This window comes from Sciurus vulgaris (genome assembly GCF_902686455.1).
Source record: "Sciurus vulgaris genome assembly, chromosome: 3".
In the NCBI taxonomy this organism is placed as follows: domain Eukaryota; kingdom Metazoa; phylum Chordata; class Mammalia; order Rodentia; family Sciuridae; genus Sciurus; species Sciurus vulgaris.
This window is the reverse complement of record NC_136463.1, coordinates 32984521-33006896: the sequence shown is the minus strand read 5'-3', so window position 1 is coordinate 33006896 and position 22376 is coordinate 32984521. Positions and strand designations below refer to the sequence as shown.

The 22376-nt window shown below is 47.4% G+C and overlaps 1 protein-coding gene across 2 annotated transcripts; it reads left to right on the top strand.

The window, feature by feature from the left end:
- Positions 1 to 534: 534 nt before the first annotated feature.
- Positions 535 to 21976, top strand: LOC306658515 (uncharacterized protein C17orf67). 2 transcript variants are annotated; one of them, XM_079135569.1, is made up of 4 exons: positions 535 to 777; positions 1626 to 1726; positions 10164 to 10298; positions 21646 to 21976. In XM_079135569.1, the coding sequence occupies exons 1-3, from the start codon at positions 723 to 725 to the stop codon at positions 10278 to 10280; spliced, it is 273 nt and encodes a 90-aa protein (XP_078991695.1). In that variant the 5' UTR covers positions 535 to 722; the 3' UTR covers positions 10281 to 10298; positions 21646 to 21976. The 2 variants fall into 2 exon arrangements, with proteins under 2 accessions (XP_078991695.1, XP_078991694.1); XM_079135568.1 differs by lacking the exon at positions 21646 to 21976 and adding an exon at positions 12376 to 12757.
- Positions 21977 to 22376: the final 400 nt, after the last annotated feature.

Here is a 22376-nt window from a genome sequence, read left to right as displayed (position 1 = left end):
TCAGCATCGTAATGGGTGAACCTGGACTTGATTTTCCATCTCTGGAACTCACTTTCTCCATTTGTAAAAAGGAGATGGGTGACAGGAGATGGGTATAGTCCCAGCTTATCCCTCACCCTTCACCACAGCCCACAAGGAAGTGGCTGTCATCTCCTTTTTACAGAGGAGAAAACAGAAGTTCAGAGAGGGGATGTGGCTTACCTAAAGTGACAATGCTAGAAAGAGCTGAAGCCAGGACTTGAGCCCTGGACTCTCTGGTTCTAAAATCAGCTGAAAAAAGAAAACAAAACAACTTTTTAGATTGGTAAATGGACTTTGGAAAAATATCCTAAAATATGCAAATGTAAGAGGTGATTAATACTCAGGGAAACAGGAACACATACCAAATCTACAGATAAATAATCGTAAACGACTTTAGAACGTCCTGGATAGTTTGTTGAAATGAATATTGTGGGTAACTTCTTCTCCAGGACAAGGTCTGGAAGTCACATGACAGAGGGATAATTTCCTTCCTCAGGATGAAAAATCACCGGAATTCAGAGGAAAACATTTTAGCGGTCGGTTGTTTTTACAAACTGAGAGTCAGACCCATTTAGCATCACGTGGCAAGTCTTATTAGTGGGAGCATCAAGGAGCATTGAGACTGACTGACTTGGCTTCCTACAAGTAGGCTGGCCCGGCTCAGGAGGATTCATTCAGCCGCAGGAGAGAAGTCGGGCAGGATGAGGAACCCAGCGCTGTTCCTGCTTGCTATCACCATACTGGCTTTCTTGGCAGGTGGGCACACCATAATAACCTGGAATAACAGTGTGTTTGGGTACTTTTGAAATAGTGTTTCATTTCAAGTAGTATATTAGTGTACATGGTATAGATATTTCAATTCTTTCCCTTCCTCCTCCCTCCCTCCTTCTTTTCTTTCTTTCTTTCTCTTTCTTTCTTTCTTTCTCTCTTTCTTTTTCTTTCTCTCTTTCTCTTCTCTCTCTCTCTTTCTTTCTCTTCTCTCTCTCTCTTTCTCTTTCTCTCTTTCTTTCTTTCCTCTTTTTCCTATAAGATCAGGCTTCTAAAATCATTTTCATAACAAAAAGATTTTTTTCTAAAGTCTTCATGTATTTGAGAATTCATTCTCAGAAAATGCTGATAAATCTTTAAATTCTTTGAGAATTCACATGAGAGCACCCAAATCTGATACACTTGGATTCTGAGTTTAACACAGTCTCATTGTCACTGGGAATCGTCCAGTAACAACTTTCAACTTGATTTTTGTCTATGAAGGATTTTAAAAAAAGAAAATTCTACCAGAAGGAACTTAAGAGAAACACAGACCAGAGAACTGGAGAAAATGTCTTAAAATATATTTATTCAGTTAATGCTCATTTTTAGAGGAATGGGCCATTGAAATAGGTAGTTTCAAATCGTCCAGCTTTTTCTCTGACTTAAATTGTTAATGAGAAACAATTTAAAATTCTTTTCTGAGCCTTCTGGAACACCATGTCCTTTGGGACAGGTTCCTCAGAGAGAAGTTTTGTATTTTAACCAAAGTTAAACTTGCAAACACTTTGCCTGGGACTGTGGACATGGAGCATGAACTCCTGAAAGTCCCTCAGGCACCTTCCTGACATTTTCAGAGGCCTCCCCGATTCTGACCGAAAAACAGGCCAAGCAGCTCCTGAGATCCCGGCGACAGGATAGGCCAAGCAAACCTGGATTCCCTGATGAGCCCATGCGGGTGAGTGTTGGCCCTGGTTAATTTTGAAGAAAATGCTATCTGCTGGATGCTCATTCCCTCGGAAACTAAACGGGGTGCTGGTCCTGGTGTGGCCTGCAGGGTGGGATTTCTGTTACCGTCCCAAGTATAGTACAGGTGCATTCTCAATCTTTTACCTGTGTTTGTCTGTCCTGGAGGTGCCCGCTCCACTTGTCTATTGTGAACAGGGCATTTGAAATAGAGATGGCGGGGCTGACCGTGGAGCCCCGGGAAGCTGAGTGGGCTGTGGAGTGTTACCCTGACGTGTTGCTAGGAACTCTTCCTTTTCACTGACTCCAATGGCACCTTCTTCTTCATGGGCCCCAGGCAGACTGGACCAGCATCCTTGGCCCATAATGGTCTGTCCATTGGGGTTCTGCCCTGTGGGGTTCTGCCCTGACCTGTCCCTCTGATTTTGGTCTTCGGCCTCAGCTCTTCTCTGTGGCTTCACAGTGTCCACCTGCCTAGGCTTTCTGGTTCACCCTTTCTTGCTTTCCTTTTGTGACTGCTGTTAGGCTCTGTCTTGCTCTTCTCAATCCAGTTCTGGCCTGGCTGGGTGCCTCCCATGGATGAAGCAGTCCAGGCATTCTTGGTATTTCTGTCCCAGAAGGTAAGTTGCAGTGACTCAGCCAGGTCAGGATGTCTGGGAAGTGTCTCTGTGGACCAGGCTGGTCTCCTATCTTCCTCCTCTCCATGCAGACAAGATCAACAAGGAAGTATGATCAAGAGTAAGAGGGGACTGGGGTTGTGGCTCAGTGGTGAAGCGCTTGCCAACCACGTGTGAGGCACTGGGTTCCATCTACAGCACCCCATATGAATAAATAAAATTAAGGTATGGTGTCCATCTACAACTAAAAAATTTAAAAAAAAAAGTAAGTGGGGTAAGGGTGCTGTAGGAGCCTACGTGACAAGAATCAGTGGAACCAGCAGTTAAGAGTGTTGAGCTCAGCAGTCCTGACCTAGGATCCCAGCCCTGCTTTGCGAAAGTATGTAACCCTCCTCTGTAGAATGGACCTAATGACACTGTCTTGTTGGTTTTTTAAGGATTTTAGGAGAGAAGAGACACAGTAGGTGCCCCATAAATAGTAGCGCCTACAAGGTAGTCTAAGACATTTACTGTTAGCACAGAAAGACCGGGCTGGACGCAAACCTCACAGGTCATCCCAGCTGTTTACTCAGGAACGAAGTTTCACACAGGAACAGGGGATGCAGGGATGAAATGGTGCCTGTGGACCCACTTTCCTGGTGGAAAGTGAGCCAGCAGATAAAGAAAGGAACTGGGTTTATACAGGTTATTTTGAGGAGTGGTCTAGTGCATATCAGTTTCCTTGGGTACCTGGGAATTTGAACTTTTTTGGGTGTGGGGGTCCATGGGCAGTGACTGGAAGGACTTACTTTGAAGGAGATGCTGCCTCCTAGAGGAGTTTACTCCAGGGGTGATAAAACACCTCCTCCCTGTCTGCAGCCGGCACCTGGAAAATATTTGTCTTGGGAGATGAAGCCTGTCAGTCCAGGGCCTTCATTTCACTCCCCTCTCCCAGGCCGCAGTATCCTGGGGATTTTTCATTTTCCACATCTATCACTCAGGGTATTAGTTTCCTAAAGCTGCTGTAACAAAGGACCGCAGACACGGCTGTGGTGCACAGTGCCTGTTCATCTTCACCTAAGACTTAGGTAGTAGCCTAGCATTATGTCACCATGCTATGTCCTTTCCCTCCCCTCATCTCCTCAGGTAGGCATTGGATCATCTAGAGTTTTGTTTCCTCATCACCAGAAGGGTAGGGCTAGGGCAGTGGGAGGCCCTGGATTTGATCCCCAGCACCACAAAAAAGGGCAAAATCAAAACAAAACAAGTAAGAAGAAGGGTGAATTCAGTACAATAACACATTTTGGGAGATGGGAATGTGGCCTGGCATACCTGAGCCTCTGGGTTCCATCTCCAGCACTGTAAAAAAAATTTTTTCTTTTTTTGAGAGAGGGGAAAAGATCACATTCACCTAACTTTCACTTCTGTATATTGTAATTGCTCTATTTTATTGTTATTTATTACTAATTACTAACTACTTACTTACTAGTTATTACTAACTGATTTTCTACTGGGTCCAGATTAAATTTTATTTTATTAAATTAATTTTATCACAGGAACTGCAGAATGAAATTGACCAAATTATGCTATATACATATGTGAATACATCCAGTGAATTCTACCTTTATGTATATCTATAAAGCACCAATTAAAAGACAATAAATAAATAGAAGAAAGTTCAACAGAGTAGAGGAAGGGGGGGAAGAGGGGGAAGAGGAAGTACTGGGGACTGAAATGGAACAAATAATATTCCATGCATATATGATTATGTCAAAATGAACTCCACTCTTACGTATAACTGTAATGCATTAACAAAAATATTTTAAAAAATTTATCATAGGTATGCATGTATAGGAAAAAACAGTATATATAGGGCTCAGCACTAGTCACAGTTTTTAGGTATCCACTCTGGGTATTGGACTGTATCTCCCATGGAGAAGGAGGGAGTGTTGTACTAAGCCTCAAAACAATGCTATTCACTATTTATATGGGAGCATTCACATGCATGTATATTTCTAGAAAAAGGTCCAGAGAGATGATCAGGTGACTGGTAACCTTATCACCTCACCGAGAAGGACTGCTGGTGGTGGTCTAGTGAACTTCACATCTGGTGTGGGAATTTTAAACACAGTGTGCTTGGGTATTATTTGTATAATTAAAAAAATTGAAATACATTTATTGTAGAAAAAATGGAATTCGAAAAGAGTCAAAAGAAGAAAAGAAAATCAGTTATAGTTCTACTTTCTTTCCCTAAAGGGCATTGGCACTTGAGAACGTATTTCTACGTGTGTGTGTGTGTGTGTGTGTGTATTTCTTTGTATATTTTTTAAGAAGAGCATCTATAGTTTTGTTTCCTGACTTTTCTCTTAATACTCTAATACACACATTTCTTCATATTTTTATAGAATATGTATAACCATAATTTTACTGATTTATTCCCATTTATTACTCCCTCGTTGTCAATATTTTTCTACCATGAACAACACCTCATTTTTTTTTTTTAACATAAAATGCTTTGCTATGAATAAATTTCTAGGAGATAGGTTGTTAAGTCCAAGGATACGGATGCTTCAAAAAGGTTTTAGTATCTATTATCAAATGATTTTGCAAAAGAGTTCTGACATTTTATATTCCTGTCATCCGGTAGAATGTTCTAGTAGGGATTTTAGGGTGAAGCTATGATGGGCACAAGATCATGGTGCTGAATTGGAGACCAGTGGCTCTAGCTGGGGCAGGAGGAGAGGGTGCAGAGAGGGAGGGCAGGAAGAAAAAAAGACTTGCAGGGTTCCGTGTGGACAGCACAGTGCCATTCACTGACCCAGGGCAGCTGGGAAGAGATGCAGCTCTCTGGGATGACGGTGTGTTTCCGAGTCCTCTCTCATGGCACCTGCTTGCCTCCGCTGGTTAACCCTTGTCACCCAGAGGGGCTCACTTTAAATGATGCCCTGTTTGAGGGGGCTTCCTTCTGCCTCTCTTCCCCCCAGTGAGTCAGAACACCACTCTGGCAAAGCACTTGCAGCACAAGATTGCTCTTTTTGACAATTTTATGTCTCCCCCTAATACACTGCTCTAAATTGCTCCAAGAGATGGACCATTTGTTTCACTTCTGGGTCCCTAGCACCAAACGCTCAGTACTAAATGCTTAGTACTTACTTACTTATTTATTTATTTTTCACTGTCTCTGCTTCTCTCCAGGGGGAGTGTTTGTGGGACACGATTCTCCCCCTAGGAACTGCAGGTTATTTCAAAGAAGTCTTTTCTATTGCCTCACTTAAACTCATTAAACCTCTCCTACTCTTCCCAGATTTTAGGGAAGAGAATATCTGCCCGGCATTGGGGTGAGCCATGAAGATTCTTTAAAGAGATGTCTTTTGTGATGGCGTTCATAAGAACTTGCATACCCTGGGGTTACGGCTTCCTAGGAAGCTTGCCATTTTGGCCTCTGTTCCTTTAAGGAATATATTTGTTGGGCAAATATAAATCATATGAGCTTTGATATAAGTAGTCTTTGTAAAATATGCCTTTGTGTTCAGCCCCTTGACAAATGTTTGGAGTAACCCGTTACCCTTTTGTTCCCCATGATCTCAAAGATGGTTTGCAGTGGCAGGGATGTAAAATGCCCTGCCCTGACCTGCCTGCTGGAACGGTGGGCGGAGTCTTGGGGGGCGGGTCCCATGCAGTTCAGTTCTAAGCCACTCTGCAGGCTCTGTGCTTACCTTGCTTTTACTAATGAGCAAAATAGTTTTTCCAAATGTTGATGGACTTCTAATTCTGCCCAAATGTCACAGGAAGAATTTTGCCTTTTGGAAAAAATTTCTGCCTTGATAGATTATCCACTTCATGATTCTCGGCTTAGATCCAGTTTCGGTGCGTGTTTAATTTCATTATCGCAACTCTCCAGCGCCATAACAAGGGTCTACTTCTAATTTCCATTCTAATTTACTGGGGAATTATTTACGTAAATTATTACAATTGGCATTTGACATGAAACACAAATATTGGTTTTTGTTTCATTTAATACCGCCCCCCCAGAAAGGAATCCGAAGAAATTAAAATCCATTTTCCATCTACCCTTTCTTTCTCAGTCCAGGAACATTTGAGATTATCATTAATGCTGGGTCATTTCTAACCCAGCCAATGCAATTGTTGAATTTGTGGTTTTTAGCAGATTTGCAGTTTGGCTTTTCGTTTTTGACTAATGACTGCTTTTAGGTCTTTCTGGCATATTCTTTTTCCTAACATTTTAAATAAATAGTGAAATGTCATGGAAACCAATGCTGGTTTCTTTCTTTTTCTCTGTGTGTGTCTGTTTTGGTTGTTTTTCTTCAATGATGATTTCGGCTGCTGTTTAGTAGTGTGAGAGAGATATTCCTTTTGGATGCTGTTTATGTACCTATGGTGTGGGCCAGTACAATAAGCAGATTCATACAGGTGTAGAGGAGATTGCGATTTAGTAAGATTACAGAGAAAAAAACACTTCTTTTATTAATTTGCTCATTTCTATATTTCTCTAATGAGTTGTACTGAGGTCCTACTTTGTGTCAGTTGCTAAGACGTGCACTAGGTGTACCCCGATTACTGCCGTCAAAAAACTTTCTGGGCCAGAAGAGATGGCACGAACCTATAGTCCCAGCTACTCAGGTGGCTGACGTGGGATGATCACTTGAGATCAGGAGTTCAAGACCAGTCTAGGTAATATAGCAAGACCCCTATCTCTTAAAATATGAAACAAATCAAAACAAAACAAAACAAAACAAAACACTGACTGGATATTTGGCTGAGGAGAACGGGATCAAATGAAGAAGGATGCACATGAGCATCTAATTGCAAAAGGGACTGTGTATTGCTGGTGATCTTGTTAGTATCTCATCAGTAAGATCATCAGTAAGATCATTAAGATTGGGAAACCGTCAAGCTTATGTTAGCGGATGCAAGTTTTCAAAATTCTCATTTCCTGAAGAGAGCTCAAATTATATCTCAACAAATACTGTCAATCATTTTCCTTGAGTAACAGATTGCTGGTTCATTTTCAAGGTGTCACCAACAGAGCTAGTTCCATGGGTCACTTTCTTCTGGGGAACTGGTGCTTTCAGGATGTGGTGTTGAAGAATCCAATGGCCATTAGCACTGTAGGTACCATTGCTGAGATTCCTGTGTCAATTCACACTCTGCTCCTTTGGCACATCAGTTCAGATCTGATACAGCAAGAAGGCAAATTAGGTCTGAGTATTATTCTAAAAATAATTTAGGCCTCATGAATCCTCAGGGGAGTATAGATCACACTGTGAGGAAGGCTGCTCTGTCTTTAATTCAATAAGCCATTACTGAAATTTGCCTGTGTACCATTTCCTGAAAAAGATGCTCTCCTCAAAGTGTACTCAGACCTTCCTTATCTGATGGTAACTAAAATGAATGGCTAACATGTATTGGATTCCAACTATGCACCAGGAATGTGCCAAAGCCCTGGAACATCAGATCCCCAGTCAGGAAACTGGGGAACTTAGGAAAATTAAATAAAGAGATATTTACAGAGATGTGGATAGAATTCAGGGAAACCAACAAGAATGATAAAGGATCTGGGGCTAAGAACCCCTAGGCAAGGAGGAGTGAGGACTGGGGATAGTTCCTGGAGCTAGAGAAGGCAGTTTCCAGGAGTGGTGACCTTGAGGAGGGTGACGCAGCTAACCGCTGCGGCTCCTCTGGAGGGGCCAGAGCATTAAATACCTTGGCCTCTGTCCCCCAGCTTCCTGCTGGTGCCTCCCACTGATCAAATCCAATTGGAAGCCACAAGACAAGGGCATCTCTGGTGATGATGGTCACAGGGCCAGCTGAACAGGGAGAGAGAATGGATCTGGAGGAGTGAATGCAGGCTATTTACTTGGCACTGAACTTTGTGTCCTCTCATTTAATCTTAGCAATGCATTACTTTACCCCCATTCTGCAGATGGGCAAATTGAGGCTGGAGAGGTAAAACAATATTGGCAGGGTTTGGTTCTGAAGGAGACCCAGACCCCGAAGTGTCTATACCACATCGCCAGGCAAACGGGTAGGCAAGGAGAAGAGAACAGGGCTTCCTGCAGTGTGCTGGGTCCACAGAGTAGCTGAACAACTGGAACTGAGTGCCGGGTAGTCTTTCCTCTCAAGACCCATGCTGCCTTTCATCTCTTCCAAGTCTTCATCAGAGACTCCCAGGGCAGGGCGGGAACTCAGCCCCAAATTCACAGACGTCCTGCAAGCAGCCGGGGAATCACTGTGGGGTCCCACGAGGGGCTCTCTCACCATCTGCCCTCCACCCCAGCTGACCCAGAGACTCCCTGCCAAGACCCCCAGTGTATTTCGATGAGATAAATACAAACAACACGATAACCAAACCAAATTCAAACTGCGTGGGAGAAAGAAAAAAACTCAGGAAAGTTGGAGACTTCCTCATGCATTCGGCTGCCCATTCTTTTTTCTTTTCTCATGACTATATTTAAGAGAGAATGCAGAGTTCCTTGAGAACATTCTAGAAACACACAAACTCAAAGTTCTAAATTTGGCCCTTAGGAGGGTTTCCATGATTTAAGATTTTTTTTTCTGCTGTAGAAACATACCAAAATAATTTAATCGTGTCATAAATACCATGTTACCCAGGTGTCTGCTTTCTCCCAAGGTGAATGTCACTTTCCTGATTAGTGGCTTGCTGTTTTGGGTACCTAAATAATGTTTATGTGGCTCTGTTTCGTGTATACTTTGCAATGGCGTGCATCCCACAATTAAAGCACCCAGGATGCTGGCTGGCTTCTGATTGGGTTCTGTAGAAGCCTGAGGGCAAGAGGTGAGAGAGGTTGGGGTATTTGTTCCCTGCTGTGCCCTGCTGGGCAGACGCTGAATCCCTCTAAGACCAGAGCCACCCACCTCCTGGGTCATGGCTCCAGCTCTCCTGGGATCCTCTAGCCCTTCTGCATCCTGGGCCCTGCAGGCCTGGGTGTGGTCCTGGCTCCCTCTATTGCTGGGCCTTGGGTGCTGGAATGGTCTACAATGGCACCGGTAACCCAGCTTACATGGCTGTGAGTGGTCCCTTCTTTGCAGTTTCTTCAGGTGAACCATCTGAGGGAGAAATTGCGATTCCAGAGAGGCTCAGAGGTTAACAAAGACTAAATGACAGCTATGGACAGGGAAGGAGGGGGCTTTCCTGATGTGAGGAAAGAGTGGAGGTGGCAGAGCCACAAGGAGCTGCCCCCACCTGCTGGCTTTACAAGTACTGTCACCCCTAGGTATCCCTGAGGGCTTGGTTCCAGAATCTCATGTCCGTACCAAAATTTTAGGATGCTCAAGTCCTTTATGCAAAAATAGCTTATACTTTTCATATAAGCTATTGCACGTGTTTTGGTATATTCTATATTATCCTTAGGTGACTCACAATCCCTAATTCAATGTAAATGCTATTGTATAAATTTGTGTTGTTTAGGGAATAATGACAAGAAAAAAGTTTGTGTATGTCTAGTAGAGTTGTAACCAATCAGGAGTGAAGTTCCTGGACTGCAGGCCACCAAGCATCTTCCAGAATGGTGACTCCCGGTTGCACTCCACCAACCAGCTTGGGTCCCCTGGGGACACACCTCTCAGCAATGGGGACCTTCTTTATTGCATCCCCTTTGTTGGTAGGCCTGACTGGTCTTCCCCACTGAGAGACGTGGGTCTGGCGGGTGGATTTTCCTCCCTGTCTGTCCTCCTCCCCTCCCCTGGCCAAGCTGTGCCCTCGGGAAGCACGGCCATTGGGTGCACACAGGCAGTTCAGCGGTCATGGTTGCTGTGGGTGTCGCCTCCCTTCACTGCTGTGTGTCCCTCCAGGAGTACATGCACCACCTGCTGGCCCTGGAGCACCGTGCCGAGGAGCAGTTTCTAGAACACTGGCTGAACCCTCACTGCAAGCCCCACTGCGACAGGAACAGGGTCCACCCGGTGTAAGGGGCGCGGGCCAGCCTGGTATGTCCCTGGCTTCTGTAGGAGAGGGGTAGCTGTGGACAGCATGGAACAGCCTGGGAGGGCTTCTGGGACACGGTGCCAGGAGCCAACTGGGAGCTGCTTCTGGGTTGTAGGGAAGCAGAACAAGGCCGGAGAGATAGACGGGAGCCAGACGGGAGCCAGGTGAGAGGAGCCCTGGGGAACGTAGGGGAGGCTGCTCAGCCACCAAGAGATCCCAAAGAGGGAGGGATGAGACCCTGAAATCCACGTCTGGACTGTTGTGACTCTGGTGTCTCCAGGTGGGGTCTCCAGATGGGGTCAGCATCTGTGGGCTTGACCTGTGGCATGTCCATTCCTGCTGTCGCCAGGACCAGTACTTCTTCCCCGGTCACTCTCCCAGCCCCCACTGCCTACCCACAGCAGGCCGCCCTCCACCTCCTTTCTCCCCTGGCCGGCTCTCCTGGGCCACCTGCTGCAGGCCACCTGGCGTTCCCAGCACACCCCGTGCACCCCACCTCTGTTCCCATGGTCCTGGATGAGGCAGGTTGCTTCTCCTGGACTGTCCTTCTGTCCCCAGATCCTCCCCCGCTTTTCCAAATCCTGTTAGATGAGGTCACAAAATCCCATCAGAGGTGAAGCCCAGAGAATTCTGTTCTTTCTGCCATTTTCATGGACCGAGCAGGACAGGATGTAACTGGGTAGGTTGTGTTTAAGAGCGATCTTGTTTCTTTGTTGTTTACTTTGTGGAACTGTGAATCAGGACAGGGACAGTTCCCTCAGAGGATCACTCTGTGACTTCCAGTGTGCTCGCACAAAGGTCCTCTCATTTGCCCCTCTTACCCCCACCCCAGCCCAGGTGTCAGTATAGGGATGGAGGAGCTAACTGAGCAGATGAGGGTCCCAGGCGAGGCAGGGACTGGCAGGCCCATGTCTTCTGACAACTCCAAGTCCTGCGAGCCATATGTGGACCTTAATGCTTGGTCCTGCCTGGAAAGCACCCTTGAGGGGGAGCGAATCCTCTGCTCAGAGTGGGATAGAGGCTGCATGTTTGGAGGTTGGGGTTGCGAGGACATCCCTCTTCCAGTCCTCCCACCCTTGGGAGCTGTTCTGGGGTGGGCATCCTGGTGTCCCTGGGATGTCTCCTGACACCCAGGTGCTGCCTCCCCTGCACCAAGGACCTTTGTCTTCCATCGTAGGAAGCTCTCTTTTGGCTTTTTCCAGAAAACAGATCAGAAGAGTGGAAAAGTTAGAGGCTCAAACTCTGGCCCTGGCCAGAGTGGGATTCCCCTTCCTGTGTCCCTTGGCAAGTTGCCTCGCTTCTCTGTGTCTCCGTTTCTGCTTCTGTGAATGGAATAAGGATGCCCGTGGAGCCCAGTGCTCAGTGAGGGACTCTTTAAATGGAAGCCCTTATTTCCGTTGCATGAGGCAGGTGAAGGGAGAGGTTTCTGAACTGTGCGAACCCACGGAAGCCTCTCCCAGGGCCAGTGAGGTCTCTCTCAGCAGGACAGAGCCTGCTGGGAGCCAGGGTCCTGGCTCCTGCACACATAGGTACCACATACAGGAAGATGAGGAGGCCGTGGCTGGAGGCAGGGGGCAGCTTACAATCTGGGGTCAAACACTTTTCAGATCTGGAGTCCCCTCGTCACTGAATGGAAAAAAAAATGCCTGCTTCTCTCTGAGGACAAAGGGAGGACAGGAATGCTACTCCTGGTGGCGATTCTGAGACTAAAAAGTCAATGAACCCTGGTGGTGCACACCTGTCATCCCAGCGATTGGGGAGGCAGAGGCAGGAGGATCCCAAGTTCAAGGCTGGCCTGGGCAACCTAGAGATGCCTTGTCTCAAAGTAAAAAATAAAAAGGGCTGGGGATGTGGCTCAGTGGTGGAGCACTCCTGGGCTCAATCCCAAGTACAGCCAGAAAGAAAAAGAAAAAGAAAAGTCAGTGCAAGTCAAACCTGAGCTGCCCGGGGCCCATGATGAGGTGCTCCGGAAGTGACAGCTGCCTGCCCATGATGAGGTGCTCCGGAAGTGACAGCTGCCTAGCGTTCTCCTCCCCTCCTCCACCACCATCATCCTAACATCATTTTCTTCTTCTCCAGCCAGCGTTTTGATAAGCAATGACCTAGATAAGACTGCAACTGGGCAAAGCTCCTCTTCCATTTGATTTTGAATGACAGAGATGGTTGTCTTCACGCCTCGTGGACTCGGGGCCCTCGTGGCTAAGCCAAGGGTTGCTTTGGGGGTGAACGCCGAGTGCCTATCCCGCTTCACCGTACTGACCTGCAGAGGCCATCAGAACTGACAGCGCGAGGTGCAGAGCCTCTGCAGGCCTTCCTGCCTGTTCTTAAGTGTGGGCAGAGCCAGGTCATCCCTGGAGCGACCGGTGGGTCCTGTAGAGGGGGAGCTGGGGCAGAGGAGTGGACCACACCACAGGGGGCCACTGAGGTTTTGGTCGCCTTTCCTCCCTCTCTTTTCTGTGCTAATAAAACCTTGGTGTTAAATCTGCTCTCTGTGATGTCACTTTTCTTTCCCTATAAGAAGAGGAGTGGAGATCCCCCCCCCCTTGTGTATCTATTTATTTTTTATTTTTATTTTAAAAAATTAAAAAAAAATTTTGCCTCGTTTATTTTCATACATCCAGAATTGGAAAACTTCCTGGTATTTGAATACATGAAGGGATGGATGAATATATGAACACCTACCAATTTTGCGCATGGTTCATCCTTTTTTTTTTAATAAAAGAGAAAACGTGCTCAAGGTCAACTCTGAAAAATAGGACCATATCTCAATACCAGGTACACACCCTAGTCTTTTAGCAAAGGAGGCATTTCCTTCGGAAAGTGGGGTGCTGCTCCTGGGTCCCATCATCTCACCTGCCCTCAGGACCAGGGAAGGGACAATCAAAGACCAACGAAAGGTGGGCTGAATGGTTCCAGGGAACGTAGAATCTGGCAGCCTCAGAAAAGGGTAAAGAGGGATGCCTGCCCACAGAGGAGGGCCTGTCCCCAGGGAGGTTGGGTGGGTTCGTTGAGGGAGAAATTTGCTGACCCTCTAATAATCACGTGAAAGGAATATGAAAGTTGTCAGAATAAAGATGGAGTTGCTTGTGTCAACCCTAGCAAAAAAAAAAAAAAAAAAATGTAAATGAAGCTGGGAGGTTATGAAGGAAGGATTGCCTGGTAGTAATTATCACAAAAGACCACCAGACCATGAGCTTGCATAGAGGCCACCAAAGCTTATTTAAAAAGTACTTCTGCAAGGCTGGGGTTGTAGCTCAGTGGTAGAGCACTTGCCTAGCATATGTGAGGCACTAGGTTCCATCTCAGCACCACATATAATATAAATGAATGAATGAATAAATAAATGAATTAATAAATGTCTATTGACAGCTAAAAAAAAAAGAACATTCACTCAGCAACTGTTCAACCTTGGACGGATACCACTATTGTTATTAATCATTGTGACTGAGGGCTGCTGTTTTGAAATATCTATTGTAACCCTCCTTGTTTTTTGTCTTTAAAAAACTCTTCCTTGCCTGGACCTCTCCCAACAGGGCTGAGTTTACCTGGGCATGTGTATTCCCATTGTCATGCATTTCCCAAATAAATAACACTGTTCTTTGGAGAAACTCTCTCTGATATTTAGGTTGACAAGAATCATACCAACAGTTATTTTATGCTTACTAGGAAACAAAATCTATTTTTAAAAACAGATCACCTCATTTAACATCATATTTTCTCTATGCACCAGATAGGTTATTATCCCCAATTTACAGATGAGGAAACCGAGGTTTAGGTAGCATATTAGTTTTTCTATTTTAACTGGACCAAATTACTTAGAGGCTTAAAACAATACGAATTCATTAATTTGCATTCTGTATGTCAGAAGTCCAATGTGTGTCTCACTGGTTTAAGATCAGGGTGTCTGTGGGCTATGATCCTTTCTGGAGGTTCTGGGGGTGAATGTTTCCTGACCTTCCAGCTTCCAGAGGCTGTGTTTCTTAGCTCCAGGCCCGCGGTGGTGAGGTGAGTGTCTGTCACCTCGTGTCACTCTGACTTCCTCTTCTGCCTTCCTCTTCCACTTTCAAGGACCGCTGTGATCACATTTGGCCCTTCGGGTAGCCTGGGATAATCTCTCCATCTTCGGGTGGGCGACTAACTCCTCAGTTCCACCTGCACCTCTCATTCCCCATTGCCCCATAAGGTGACATACTCACAGGTTCCAGCTTTAGGACATGGATGTCTTTGGGGAGGTCATTATCGTTAAGTAGCTTGTTACAGTTCATTCAGCTGGAGGGTGTTGGAGCTGGAATGTGAACCTAAGAAGCCTCTCCCTCCTCTGAGCCGCCCCTGCCCCCAGCACTCTGCCTCTGCCCTGAGTCTGGGATCTCTCTGCACTGATTAAGTGCTTTTCTCGAGCCAAGCTCCTGAGGACTGAGGATGTGTCTTCGCTGGGCTCCCTGCATCCCTTACCTATCAGGGGCATCAGCTGGGTGCCAGACATGCTCCATGGGCTCTGACATGTGACACAGGGACTTGCCCAGGGTACAGAAAGCAGCAGCAGGCAGAAGGCTCAGGACACCTCCTCGCCTGTGTCTCATAGTGTTTTACAAAAGCAAGGGCCGAATATTGTGCATGTGGGTCAGAATGCAAGGATTGAGACAGATTCCAAAAGAGAGGAGAGAGGGAGCCAGGGACCAGCATGCAGGCCAAGAAAGAAGCTTCCTTGAGGTTCTAGGGAGCCTGGGTGTGGCTCATGCATCAGGGTGTAAGTTCCCCAGAGGAACAGAGGAGAACCCTGACCAGCCACATGGATGGAGCCTGGTTCTCAGCTGCTTTCCCCCGGGACACAAGATGTGCCTTCCCAGAGCACCTTGCAGTTCCCTGACCATGTGCTTGCTGCAACCCCACCTTCCTCCAACTCACAGCAGCTTCTCAGAAGGCAGGAGACAGAGCAACGGTGTTAAGGACCATCCTGCATACCGGTCCTGGCTCCACCACAGACTTACTGTGTGTCCTTGGACAAGCTGAGTAACCTCTCTGGGCCTCAGTTCCCTTTTTTTATAAAACGGAAATAATAGATGTTATAATAATTACTTTATTTAGGAAGCACTCCATGAAACTAGTTATTACTATTTAAAAAACCTTGGACATTTTTTAATTAAATCAAGAAAAATCCCATCTCTCTCCATTGATTGATTGGTACCAGGGACTGAACCCAGGGGCACTTAACCACCGAGACACATCCTCACCCACTTTTTATTTTATATTTTGAGACAGGTTCTCGCTAAGTTACTGAGCCTGGCTTTAAACTTGAGCTCCTCCTGTCTCAGCCTCTAGGATTACAGGTGTGCACCGCTGGGCCCAGCTCTCCTTTTACTTTTTTAGAAACTTTTCATTTAGGGGAGAAGTGAAGCGCGTTTGCCTCCCTACTTAAAGAAGAGTTTTGGCCTTTTCATTATTGAATCTTCCTGTCTATGAACATGGCCTATGCACTTATGTAGGTCATTTTTAATGTCTATAGCTAGCATTTTATAATTTTCTTTATAAAGATGATACATATCTTTTATTAACATTAGTCCTACATGCCTTACAGGATTTTAAAAATTATAGGTGGACTTGAAAAATTATGTTTCTAGTTGGTTATCCTGGTCTGTTTAGGAACACTATTAATTAATTAATTTTTTTTTTTTTTTTGTATTTCGATTGTACCCAGAGGTGTCCCTCTTGGGAAGTTTCTGTGGTGCAACAGAAACAGTTTCTCCGAGGCGTCTCCAGTGGGAGGCAGGCCTCAGGTCTTCGAGCCACATGAAGGAGAAGGATCTGGGCCCCTGGAGCGCTGACTGATTGACATTGTGCTTTCAGAAACCAGCAGAGACTTTCCGGCAGAGACCTTTGGCTCCGATGGCCTGGGTTTGGGATCAGAAAGGATGGATGTGACACTCGGGGGGAATTGCATTTCCTACTTCGTTTAACCAGCACTGAGCCCCATGCACGGAAGCGTGTTTGTCTTTCCAGGGATTGGAAGATGACTAAGCCCCCAGTTCAAGTGAACTCATTGGGGAGGGTGCCTGTATTGCAGGTCAGGGTTGGCAGCGGCTTCTGCAAAGGCCCTGGTAGTAAGTATCTTTGTCTCACAGGCCCCAGGGCTCTGTGGTTGACACTCTGCTGCTGTCTCTGTAAAGCAGCCACAGACAGCAAGCAGACATACGTCTGTGACTGGGTTTGGCTGGTGGGCTGTAGTTTAAGGACTGAGTTTTGGGGAAAGGTTCAGATTCTAATTACAACCTAATCTTGTACTGAGCCATGTGACTAGGTGAGTCACTTAACCTCGGAGTCTGTTGATCTCCCCACCTTTATTGTGATAATAATATTGGCCTCCAGACTGTGAGGGTTATTACATAACTGTTGGCACTTTACTGAGCACTTAAAATGTGCCCGACATCTCACCAAAGGGCTCCACTGTGTTAATTCATTTAAGCTGCACAATAGCCTTGTATGGTAGATATCATTATTAGCCCTATTTCACAGATGGGACCCCTTGAGGTGTAATAACATATCCAGAGTCACAAAGTCACCAAATTAGGAAGTGATTTGACTTAGAGCCCCTGGTATTAACTGGGAGTTGTGTTGCTTCCCGTGGGTCAAGAGAAAGTGCCCATCTCAGAGGCTGGCATGCAGGAGCTGGTCAGGGGGTGTTCCTCTGCTAGGGCAGCAGCCTGGGCCTGGATGGCCTCTGGGCATCATACCTTCAGGCCCAGCTCTGGATGAGGCACACAGGTGGCACTCGATGAATATCTAAGTTGTTGAACTGCGGATTCTCTCCTGGCTCCGTCCACCAGCCTCCAAGTGCAGCGTGGTGCCTGATGTCACAGAGGAAGTTCTGAACTCCTTCTCTGAAGAGAGGCTTGGGGGCTGAGGAGATAGTTCAGTTGGTAGAGTGCTTGCCCCACAAGCACAAGGCCCTGGGTTCAAATCCCCAGCACCGCAAAGGAAAAAAAAAAAAAAAAAAGAAATGCATAATGAAGAGAGGCTTGGAGGGAAAGTGCCATTTGACCGGGGGAAGGGGGAGTTTGGTAGCAGTCTGCCAGGCAGAAGAGAGGTGGGAAGGCCCTGGGGGCCCAGGGAGAAGCTCTGTGACCTTTAGCAGGCCACCTGGACTTGGGTCTAGCCCTCTTCTCACCCTCCTCCTGCAGCTTTCCATCAGGGACAGTGCCCCATGCTGGACGCTGGGCGTTTGGGGTCTTGGTTTCTGGGTCCAGCTCATGGAGACTATCTGTCCTTTCTCGCGTTAACTCCCTGAGGGCCAGGCACTGGGAACCCAGTGTGAACCAGACGGACAGTCCTCCCTGGTGGGACGTCCACTGGCAGCAGGGCCAGCGGTGGACGGACACATTGTGTGGAGGATGTCAGGAAGCACAACGGATGGGTGGGACATAAGCACACCCCTCCTTGTGTGCCTCGGGGACAACTTCCTAGAGGGGCGTTTCCAGTGACTGCGAAGGGGCTAGCTCAACGAGGGAGCAGGGCTGGGAGAAGGGGCTAGCTCAACGAGGGAGCTGGGCTGGGAGTGAAGGGTAGGCAAGGGTGAGCATGGGCTGGGTGGTGCAGGACGCACTGGTAAGAGCTGCTGCGGGCAGAGGCAGGGAAGGAGCTGGTTTGTTGCAGGAGCTTTTAGAAGCCCAGCATGGCCTCACCTGAATACTCGTCACTGCTGGGAGAAAGGTGCCAGCTCTACAGGCCTCGCAGACCTTGGGAAGGAGTTTGGACCCAGGGAAACAGATGGGGGTGGAGGCAGGAAACCAACTTCAAATCAGAACACAGGTCTAACTCCATGGAGCTCACAGAGCCCAGTGATCCTCCCCTCACACCTGTGAACTCACCTGACACAATGCAAACCTCTGCTCCAGAGATTTTTCAGTTGATAAAACAGACAATTCATTTTTGTGTGTGGTTTAGTTACTCCCCACGTTCCTCTCTCTATAGTCCCCGGGAAACACCAATCTACTTTGTCTGTGGATTGGCCTGTCTTGGATATTTCATATAAATTGAAACACTATGTGTCTGTGTGTTTGCATCTGCCTTCTTTCCCTTAGTTTCTGTCTGTAAGGGTATTAAGTTGCAGCATGTATCAGTATTACGGTCATTTTCATGGCTGTTTAATATTCCTTTGAGTGGACATACTACATTTTGTTCATCAGTTTTTTGGCTGAAGGGCTTTTTGGTTGTTTCCACATTTAGCTCTTGAGAGTAGTATGACTGTGAACACATAGGCACAAGTTTTTGTTTGAGTACTTGTTTTCAGTTCCTTTGGGTACAGACCAAGACAAGAACGGTTGGATCAGATGGTAATTCTCTATTTAACTTTTTGAGGAACTGTTAAACTGTTTCCCACAGCAGCTGCCCCATGTCACATTCCCACCAGCAATACATGAAGGTTACAATCGCTTATATCCTTGCCAATGTGTTGTTAGGGTGCGTGCCTGCAATTCTTGTTACCTTTTTTTCCTGAGGACCAAACAAACAAACAAAAAAACCAAAACCACTAAAAAAGAAAAAAGAAAGACAAGAAAAAAAAAGAAAAAGAAAAAAAGAAATTAAGCCATTCTAGTGGATAGAAAAGGGTATCTTCCTGTGATTTTCATTTGCATTTTCCTGCAACGAACAAGTTTGAGCATCTTCACGTGTGCACATTGGCCACTTCTATAACTTTTTTGGAGAATTATCCACTTAAGTCCTTTGCCCATGTGAATTTTGTTGTCTTTTTGTAGTTGAAGGGCTGATATTTTGGTGGTGACCAGAGCGCAGCTTACCAAGTCACCGCACGTGTCCTGCCTCCGTTTCCTCTTCTGTACAGCAGGGATAGCAGAAGAGTCTGCGGTGAAAGGTGGTCATGAGGAGGAAATGACTTAGGGTAGGTGAGACTGGAAACGCGCCTGGCACCGGGAGGCCTGAGTCGTTGTTATGCACGGGCGGCAGGTAACGATGGTAACCAACCAAGGCCTCACGGGGAGGAATAACTGCTGGGAAGTAAATAAGACGGTGAGGCAACAGACAGTGACTGGAAGGCTATTTTGGGCTGGTGGACGGGGAAGGCTTTTCGGAGGAGGTGACACTTGAGCTGACACCGGAATGACAGGAAGGAGCCAACCGCGTGAAGATCCATGTACAGGAAGGGCATTTCGGGCTGAGGGGGCTGGCTCGGGCCAAGGCCTGCGGGCGGGAGCCAGCCCGCTCAGCTCCTGGCACTGCTGAGGGAAGGGGCGGGGGACGGCAGGGGCTGGGCTTACCCTGTGTGAGGGTCCTGGTGACAGCGTGGGAAGGCAGCGGCTTCGGAGCCAGGAAGCCACCGGGCGTGGGTCTCTGCCCATGTGTTGGGAAACTTGAGACAAGTCCCTTATCCCCTTTGGAAAAGGCCTCTGTTTTCTCATGTTAAAATGGAGGCTGGTTGAACCTACTTCGTGGGGGCTACCATGGAACTCAAATCAGATAAAATGAAGAGGGGCGCACACATTTCAGACGGTACTGATTACATCCAGGTGGGGTAAAGGATGCTCAGTGTCAGGTTCACCTGAAGGTCCAGCACAGGTGTGTTTGAAAATCGCTTTCCCCTGGTGCTCATGGAGAGCATGGCCTGTGTGTTGGTGCTCAGGGGTGTGCTCCAGGAGGATCCCCTCTTCGAGGCCCATCCAGCTGAGCTTGCACTCAGCGCCCAACGTGTCAGGCACGAGGCTCTGAAGGTGAGCGGGGTATTCAGGGGGTTCCCTCCTTGTGTGACAACTGGAATCACGGCCCCCTCTTCTGCACCGCATAAGCCAGCCCTTCATCCTTAGAGAATAAAGGAGGACAGCCACCCCGGAGGCTGAGGCAGGAGGACTGAAAGTTCAGAGCCAGGCCCAGCAACTTAGTGAGACTCTGACTCAAAAAAAAAAAAAAAAAAAAAAGAGGAGGAACATGGGAAGCGCTCAGGGTCTGGAGGCCTTTGGGAGCAGAGTAGAATTCTGGTCTCCTCTTTGCTAGGATCCGTGGTACCCACAGCCCAGTGCACTGCTGCGAGCCCTCTTAAACCAGACTGCCGAAGTTTAAGGCCCGAACAATGCTCACTGGTCAGTAACCTCCCTGAGCCTCAACTGCCTCATCTGTGAAATGGAGGTCACAGTAATTCTTACCGCACAGGGTGGTGATGAAGTTTGCACACGAGTCATTTTGAGGTGGGTCAAATGCTCGAAGAATGCCTGACAGGTAAGTCCTATGAAAATATTTATTTATTAAAATCAAAACAAACACTAGGCGGGTGACGTGGGCAAGCCACTTAGCAGTTGAGCCTCAGTTTGTAAATCCGTCCATCAGGGCTACTCTGAGGCTCCGGGTGGGGTAACTGCGTGCAGCCCCTGGGACGAGGGCGGTCCTTGCGAATGTCAGCTGCCTTCTGCCCCCTCAGCCGTGTCATGCTGGGCACTGCCAGCTTTTCCCACGAACTCCTCATGTAAGAGATCCCTGCCTGGACGTGGTGTGCGTGCGTGCGTGTGCCAGGGCGGGCGGTGGAGACACGGCGTTGGCCACACCGCGCCGGCCCGCACACACTCAGCTCTGTGGCAGGAGAGATTTTGTGGAGCGGCTGCGGCGGGAAGCCAAGCGGGCTCAGAGCTGCGAGGGCTCGACCGGCCACTAGGGGTCAGTGTGTCTCCGTCGCAGCCGCCCCTGGGCGGCTTACCTGATTGCCGCAGGCTCCCACTGACAGTTCCCAAGTCTGCGACATCTCCTGCCTGACATTAAAAAAAAAAAAAAAAAAAAAATTAATTAATGTATCTTTCTCCGTAGCAGAGAAGGGAGCCCAGACAACCGAAATAACAAGTCAACTCTCTTTGCAGGAAAATGTAGAAGGTGGTTAAACCGTCCGGTCCTTCGCGTTCCTGGGCTGAAGGAATAAGGATCCAATTGTGGTTTCTGCTCTGGCTATCTTGGTGCCGCTGAGGGTGCCACCGGGGAAATTCTGCTGAATTCTTCCTTTTCTATTTTCTGCCTCAGCGAGGAGGAGGGCGTTAATGCCGGCTGGCAGTTACATGAAACTGAGATGGATTGGTAATGGGGAGTGTTAACAAACAAGAGCAGGAAATATAGTGTCATATTTTCTGGAGGGTGAACCGCTCCAGGGAGACAGATCTGGAGGATTCTACAGAGGAGACACTTGGAAGGAAGAAAAAAAAAAAAAAAAAAAACTTGCATAATTGTCCCTCTTTCACTTCACTTTTGGGTGCCTCTTTGGTGAGGCATAAATTCCATTTTAGCCCCAATCTGCATAAAAAATGGATAGCAAATTATCCACTTTGCTTTGATTCCTGCTTCAGTGTTCACTAATTCTCTTGTCAGGAGTCAACTCTGGCGATAAAGAAAACTTCAGGAGCTGAAGGCAGACTTTCACAACGGCGGAGAGACCTGTCTGCCTGGAATCCAGACCTAAGTCCCATCTGCGCATCCCGCTTTCCTGAAACCCACGCAGCCAGCAGATGGGACGCCCAGAAGCTGCCTCCTGGAAGTCACTTTGCACTTGCCAGCAGTGCGCTCACTCGTTCCCTCATCCTCGTCCTCCTCCATACACCTTCTCTGATTCCTTCTACCAGGACAAAAGACCCCCACCTGCCTGGTGGCACCCTTCCCACGCCGCCCCTTTTTCTGAACCTGTATGACAGCCTTTCTCTGAACAATGAGCTCTTTGAGTTCGGTTGATATCTCGTTCTTCTTTGTATCCTTAGTGCCTGGCACAGTGCCTGGTACATTATTAGTAGGTGCCCCGATGTGTGTTTGTGAATGAACACAGGGTGATATCCTGAACTCCTTTGCTGGAAGTGATAATGGCCAAAGAACACCGAACACACCCCCTAAGTGTCCTGGCACTTTCTCCCATTTAATCCTTACGCCACCCCTGAGATAGGAGTGGGTTTTATAGGTTGGGAAGATGAGATTCTGTGGGGGTCGCTGATGCACCCACAGCTGCAAAACCTGACGAGCACAGGGCAGGGGTGCAGATCTGACCACAGATGTGTCAGGACTCTCTCTTCACAGATAGCCAACCCCATTGCACCTAGATCCCTCTCACGGCA